The sequence below is a fragment of the Bos grunniens genome, chromosome 11, assembly GCF_055505025.1.
Source record: "Bos grunniens cultivar Pamir isolate PY7600 chromosome 11, Bosgru_T2T1.0, whole genome shotgun sequence".
NCBI classification, from domain to species: Eukaryota; Metazoa; Chordata; class Mammalia; order Artiodactyla; family Bovidae; genus Bos; species Bos grunniens.
Window position 1 is genome coordinate 8,133,594 of NC_141175.1, and position 7,112 is coordinate 8,140,705.

The following is a 7,112-nucleotide window of genomic DNA, read 5'->3' on the forward strand; positions in this document are numbered from 1 at the left end:
TTCCTGAGTGTCACCCTTCTCCTCTAAGACTGAGGTCCCTATCTTCAGGCAGTCTCAGGGAGGGAGTCAGGCGTTTCTGGCAGGGCTTCCCCCATACTAGGTACATCATAATAGTCCCTATTGTCATTATTATTAGGAAAGAAAGGAGAGGTTACAGGACCAGCGATTAGGACACTGGATGTCAGCTCTCAGAACGCCTTTAGACCTCAGGTGTTTGCCAGGGGCACGCCTCCAAGCCTTCTCCATCTGGGGAGATCAAAATTCACCATGTTTGGGGTTCTTCTGTCAGACCAACGGAGAGAACGGCCCTTCTCTGAGTGTTCTCTGAGGCCCCTCGACCAAAAAGTCAAGGAGTCAGATCCCACATTCTCAGCGACTGAGGGGACCTCGAAATCTCCTTCCCCTGAGGAGTCCCCACAGGTCAAGCCGGCAGCCCCACGAGTCTCTTGCAAAAGCCTTGGGTCCAGTGGGTCACCCGAGGGGGCGACAGATCAGAAAGGAGGTGCCGCGTGGCCGGGAGTGGGAGTTGCGCGCACCTGCCGCAGGTGAGGCCCAGCCATGAGGAAGGGGGAGGAGCCGTCGCAGCAGCACGCAGGTGAACCGACCCTGGGCTCCCAGGAACTAGGCCGAGGGCTGCCACGGGCTCCAACGTGACGGCTGCGAGGCGGCCACGTCGCAGACAGCGGCCCCCGTGACTCCAAGTCCCGCGCGGCGCGGCGGCCCCAGGAGAACATTCGAGGCAGCGGCAGCGTTGGAGGTCCCGGGTCCGTTCGGTATTTGAATAGCACAAAGGAACCGCCTTGGTCTGATTGGCCAGCTTAGTGGCCCCGGGGCGGGCAGCGTCTGTCACTCGGGAGGTTTGAGGCACTCTCATTGGCTCATCAGGTGTGGGGCGGGGCCCGGACGCCCGGCTAAATAGCTGGGGCCCGGGCCGGCCGAGGCTCATTGCTTTGGCGCCGTCTGGGGAGCACGAGCCCGCGGGTGGCGCGCAGCGCATGGTGGCGGCTCCTCTCGGAGCGCAGCCGACCCGCTGACCCGGGCTCCGTTTCCCCTGCCCAGCGCGTCCCGGAGGCCGGCTGGAAGCCGAAACAGCAGCAGCCTTAGCAGCAGCAACGGCCGCGGCTGCTTCGCCGCCGCCGTTTTCAAGGGAGCATGGAGTGCGCCCTGGACGCCCAGAGCCTGATCAGCATCTCCCTGCGCAAGATCCACAGCTCCCGGACCCAGCGCGGCGGCATCAAGCTGCACAAGAACCTCCTGGTGTCCTACGTGCTCCGCAACGCGCGCCAGCTCTACCTGAGCGAGCGCTACGCCGAGCTCTACCGGCGCCAGCAGCAGCAGCAGCAACAGCAGCAGCAGCCGCCCCACCACCAGCACCAGCACCTCGCGTACGCGGCGCCGGGCATGCCGGCCAGCGCGGCCGACTTCGGCCCTCTCCAACTTGGCGGCGGCGGGGACGCGGAGGCGCGCGAACCGGTCGCCCGTCACCAGCTGCACCAGCTCCACCAGCTCCACCAGCTGCACCTCCAGCAGCAGCTGCACCAGCACCCGGCGCCCAGGGGCTGCGCGGCGGCAGCGGCGGCCGGGGCGCCCGCGGGCGGCGCGGGGGCCCTCTCGGAGCTGCCCGGGTGCGCCGCGCTCCAGCCGCCGCACGGCGCGCCCCACCGCGGGCAGCCCTTGGAGCCGCTGCAGCCGGGTCCTGCGCCGCTGCCGCCGCCCGCCTCCCTCTGCCCGCGGGACCCTCGCGCCTCGGCCGCCTGCTCCGCGCCCTCCGCGCCCCCTGGGGCCGCCCCTCAGGCAGCGGCCGCCGCCTCCCCGCCCTCCTCCCCGGCCCCCGCCTCCTCCCCCGGCTTCTACCGGGGCGCGTACCCGGCCCCCTCGGACTTTGGCGTGCACTGCAGCAGCCAGACCACCGTGCTGGACCTGGACACTCACGTGGTGACCACAGTGGAGAACGGCTACTTGCACCAGGACTGCTGCGCCTCCGCCCACTGCCCCTGCTGTGGCCAGGGCGCCCCGGGACCCGGCCTGGCGTCCGCCACTGGCTGCAAGCGCAAGTATTACCCTGGCCAGGAGGAGGAGGACGACGACGACGAGGATGCGGGCGACCTGGGGGCCGAGCCCCCCGGGGGCGTCCCGTTCGCCCCCTGCAAGCGCGCTCGCTTCGAGGACTTCTGCCCGGACTCGTCCCCGGACGCGTCCAACATCTCAAACTTGATCTCCATCTTTGGCTCGGGCTTCTCCGGGCTGGTGAGCCGACAGCCGGACTCCTCCGAGCAGCCGCCGCCGCTCAACGGGCAGCTGTGCGCCAAGCAGGCGCTCGCCAGCCTCGGCGCCTGGACTCGAGCCATTGTCGCCTTCTAGGGACCCCCGAGGGCACGGGGACCCGGGGCCCCGCGGGGCTGGGGCCAGACAAAGACTCGGCCAAGGGGCGAGAGGAGGGAACGAACGGGCGCCCGGCCACTCCGGGCTGAGCAGGGGGCGAGCAGAGGGAGACGGCTGATGTTTTATAAATTGTAAAATAAAAAAAAAAAAATCTAAGATCTTGGACTTTATTTTTGCAGAGAGAAAAAGCGCCTATTTAAGTATGCTTTGTGTTTCTCCTACTCTTTTTTTTTTTTTTTTTTTTTTATTGTAGTGATTGCAGTGGTGTTTAGCGAGGAGCCAGCCACGTGAGGAAGGGCTGCTGCCCGGAGGAGGTGCCGGGCAGCCGGGGGGCGAGGCAGGGCGCCCAGACCGCCAGAGCGCGCCGGGGGCGCAGCGCTGGAGGGCGCGGGGTCTCGGACGCCGATTCCAATCAGTTGTCAGACCCAGGAAGCCCGGAGCTCTGTTCTCTCGAGTCCCTCCGCGGGGTGAGGAATGGGTCTTGTGAAATCCTGAGCAAAAACAAAGGCAAACTCTATCTCCGAAAGGGAGGTTTGGGTCACATTTCCTCTCTGGGGGCGGCCTCCAAAGTTCTCAAAATGAGAAGGCAGAAATGAAAACACTTCAACTTTTTTTTTTTTTTTTCTTTTCTTCCCGGGGCGGGTGTCTTGAACCTCTGGTCTCCCCGCCCCTCTGGCTCTGTTCTCCTCCCCTCCTCCACCCGTCTTCCAGACCCGGAGGTGGCGCCGGACACCCCGACACTCTCGGACACTGTTTGGGGAAGGGGTAGGGGGCGGGCACGGCCGACTACATTTCCCATCATGCCCAGCACTGCGGTCCCCACTAAACAAAAAAGGAAGTCGATTCCTTCACCTGGATCCCCGGCGGCCCCGAGAGAGGGAGGGGCCGGGACCGCCGACTGCGTTGGAGACTTTTCTCTAAGTTCCTGGTCAGATGTGGGGGTGTGTGTGTGTGTGTGTGTGTGTGCTTCTAAGTTGCACTATCCTGATTCAGCCTTCGGTTGCATTTCATGAAACCAGCATTGTTCGAGCCCGAAAGAACCCCGTCCTGTGTCTTCAGCTTGATAGATTTTAATTTAAAGCCTTTTGTTGTTAAAAAAAAAAAAAAAGTGGGGTTCGCCTGCAGCCCCTCTGGTTCTCTGCCATCACACCATGTGGACTCCAAAACAAGTTGCCAACCCTTCCTTTCTTGGCTCTTCTCCCTCCTTCCCCTGTATTTTTGTGCATTCTGAATTGTGTATCAACCGGGTAAAACTGTTCAGATGATTTGTTTAAATTTATCATCTTAATAAAAAAAGTCGACTCTAGAGGATGGCGGTGCCTTGTTTTCAGGTCGGCCTGGAGGTGGCGGGAAGGATAGAGGGAGGTGACACGAGACCCCTACCCTCCTGCAAAGCCCAGCTCTCCTAGCCTGGGAGGGCAGGAGCTGCCCACATCCGCAGGGCCAGGGGTGGGAGAGGGATGGGAGGGAGTGTCGTTTGCTGGGGAAGAAGCCGGTGCTGCGCGCCTCCCCGGCCCCCCCGCCGCCTCTGCAGAGGGGCCTGACCCCCACGGGAACCGGTCTCCCCGCCCCCAGGGTCTCCAGCAGGAAGCCGAGCGAGCCACCATCACATTTCCTAACCCAGCCAGGGGCGCAGAGCCTGCTCTGCCTCAACTCAGAGCTCTCTTGGGCCGGGGAGAGCCGCCGGGGGACACCGGGGGCTTCTGGGCCACCCACAGTCCCCGCCCTGCGCCTCCGCCCGCACGTCCGCACATCTCCGGCTGCAACTTGGGGAAGTTTTTTCCTTTTTTTTTTTTAAGTTGAGTTTGTTATCACTGCTCGGTGCCACTTGGTGGTGTGCTGGCGGCGTCTCCCTCCCTCCTCGCGCCCCTCCCTTCTCCCTCTCCGCGCCCTCCCGCCCGCCTCTCTTCTTCCCTCCCCAGTGGATGGAGGCAGGAAGGCTCCAGGCGCGCTCTGCGCTCTGACCACCTACGGAATGACCTCAGAGTGGGAGAATGTGCCAAGGCCCCGAGGAAGCTCGCGTCCTCCCCACTGGAACCAAATTCACATCTGGAGCCGCGCCTCGGGCCCGGGGGCGCGCGGGGTGGTTCCAGCTTAAGAGGGGATAGGAAAGAAAGACTGAAGGGGAGGAAAAAGGAAAGAAAAAGCAAAGTGGCAGCTTGCTCTTGATTTGATAGCCTCCCCCCTCTCTCTCTGTCCCTGGCTGTCTCCCCAGTGCTCTCGCTCGCTTTCTCGCCCCTGCGCTCCCCTTGGCTGCGCGAGTCCCTCCCCCCAGCAGGACGGCTCACGCCCCCCCCACCCTAGCCTTCACGCCCCCCGCAGGGAGAGGAAGGGCTGCAGCCGAGAGGACCCCCCCCACCCCCACCCCAAGCCTCGGAGAGGCCGACGCAAGCCAGTCCCAGGAGCCCGCTGGGTTCTGGGTCCCGGTGACGCGCGAGGCGAAGTTCTCGGGGACACTCCAGAGCCAAGGGGCTTGCGGGGGTGGGGGGGCGGAGGTGGGGGCCGCGAAGGGCCCACGATGGGGGAGGAGGAAAGAAGGAGGCTACGGAGGCGTGAGTTCCGGGGAGGAAAAGCACCTTCACCCCCCCCCCCATACACACACACACACACACACAAAAACAGGGCTGTTTTCTCGGCCTCCTACGGGAAGAGAAGAGTCTGGAGCTGCTGAGGAGGGGGAACGGTGTGTCGCCCTCCTCCCCGTGCGCCCCCCACCCACCCATCCCCTGCAAGTCCAAGGAATAGCTGTTTGATGCGCGGTTTTGATTCAATCCACCAAGCCAGTTGCCACAGCTCCCCCTAGCGCCGCTTCCAGGGCGCTGCAGAGGCTGAGGCTGGGAGTGGGCGAGGCACAACCCGGGGTGGCGGGGCGGGGTGCTGCGAGGGGCTGCTCCGCGCCCACCCCGGGCGCAGCGCGGTCTGGCTCGAACCCTGGCTGGAGCGGAAACCCAGGGGCTGCGTGCGTTCTCCACGCCGGGCCCGCCTTGAGGAAGGGCACGTGGTCGGCCGCCTTTGTCGGGAGGTCGGACCTGGGCACCTGAAGGGACCAGCCGAGGGGCTTGGGACCTCCCACCTGTCCCTTACGGGCAAGGGAGCGTAGGTGGTGGCCTGCGAAATAAGAGCTCTGAACTGAACGCGGACCCAGGTTGTCCTCCCCTTTGCTAGGTTTTCTTGAGCTTCAGCTGTGCCCAGAGACCTCAGGCATATTGGGATCCAGGGATCCCCGTGGACAGGGGTGGAGGGCGCCGGGAGCACCCGAAAGAGAGATGCCCTCCCACTCAATTATCTTTTCACGGCCAAGGGACCTTGGGCAGCCACGCAAACGGTCAATGCCCTGAGCACAGCGTGCAGCAACCAATAACACAATCCCCTGGCCGGCCACCTCTCACACTAAGAAGGTCCACCTGAAATAGCAACACAAGCCATCCTGATGTTACAGTACACCCCGCACTGAAGGCCACACCCACCCAAATGCATTGTCCCCAACACAAGAGCCCTAAGGAGCATCCCCACTCCACTCGATGCCATGACCCCTCCCCTGGAGGTTGGCGAGAGCTCTGCCTGCCCTCCCAGGACATCCTGAGAAACTAACATATGCTCCCCAGCAGAACACAACTGAAAGGCAGGCAACATGCGTCTTGGGGAAGGAGGAAGAGGGGCAGGCCGGCAGGCAAACCAGGAGTCCACAGACCCAGATCCACAGACAAGCCCTGCTCTTTCCAGGAAAATGACCCAGACAGACCCCAGAGGAGCCCCCAGGCAAGACTTGGGGTTGGGGGCACTCATTGAGGAGGTAGGGAGATTGGAAAAGACTGGGGACTTAGTGATGAGACAGAGCTTTCAGAGAAGAGCAGTTCTGGAAGCCAGAGCTCTAGAAAGCTCTCCCCCGCTCCCCAAGTTCACCAGTGCACACGCACACACACACACACACATGCACACACACGCACAATTCCCCTAGCTCCTAGAACACCGCAGGTTCTGCTGCCCTTGATACGTGGTGTAGGGCTGAGCCAGGCTCCAAGCTGCGCTCCTAGCAATATGGAGCTGCTGGGATGACAGCTGAGAGCCTGGGAGAGCTGCAGGCTGCCCTCCAGAGAAGCCAGGGGCTGAGGATGCCCTGGGCTCCCAGGAGGGTCACTGCGTAGGGTGCTGAGCTCTGAGTGCTTCTATTCTGTGTATGTGTGTGTTTGTGTGTGGGTAGGGGGGTGTCACTCTGGTAACAGGGTGAGTCTTTCTGCCTCTTCATGCACGGGACACACATTTGCAGGGTGTCCCACTTAGTGCCTAGCCAGGGCAAAGCCCTGAGTGATCACTGCAAAAAAGAACATCAAAGAAAAGGACAGCGAAGTCCCTCCGTATGAATTCACAGAGTTTTCCCAGCTATTCTCAGAGAAATATACCATGAGCATCCTTGTTTTAGAAATGAGAAAGGTTGCCCGAAATCACACTACGAAGTGGCCAGTCTTACTGCCGGAGTTCACAGTCTAGTGGAGAAGGATTTATTACATACTACAGTGTGAGCCGTCAAATGACCCGGATGTTGTCTAAATAGCAACACTGGTTAGTTCCAGCTGAACCTGAACTAGCAGATTGGGGGCACACATCTAACACTTCATGCTCTGGGTGGAGGGATGGAGAGACACACAGGACAGTGGTGTCTTATCCTACCCCACCCAGCACAGAAACTGACCTCTTCCTGGTATTTGTCAGGACCCTTATGATAGGGAACA

General features: G+C 62.1%; 1 protein-coding gene across 1 annotated transcript; it reads left to right on the top strand.

Annotated features, from left to right (window-relative positions):
* The first annotated feature begins 925 nt into the window (after positions 1–925).
* On the top strand, positions 926–2,538 carry IER5L (immediate early response 5 like). The gene has a single exon (XM_086324571.1). The coding sequence runs from the start codon at positions 1,153–1,155 to the stop codon at positions 2,359–2,361; it is 1,209 nt and encodes a 402-aa protein (XP_086180697.1). The 5' UTR covers positions 926–1,152; the 3' UTR covers positions 2,362–2,538.
* Positions 2,539–7,112: the final 4,574 nt, after the last annotated feature.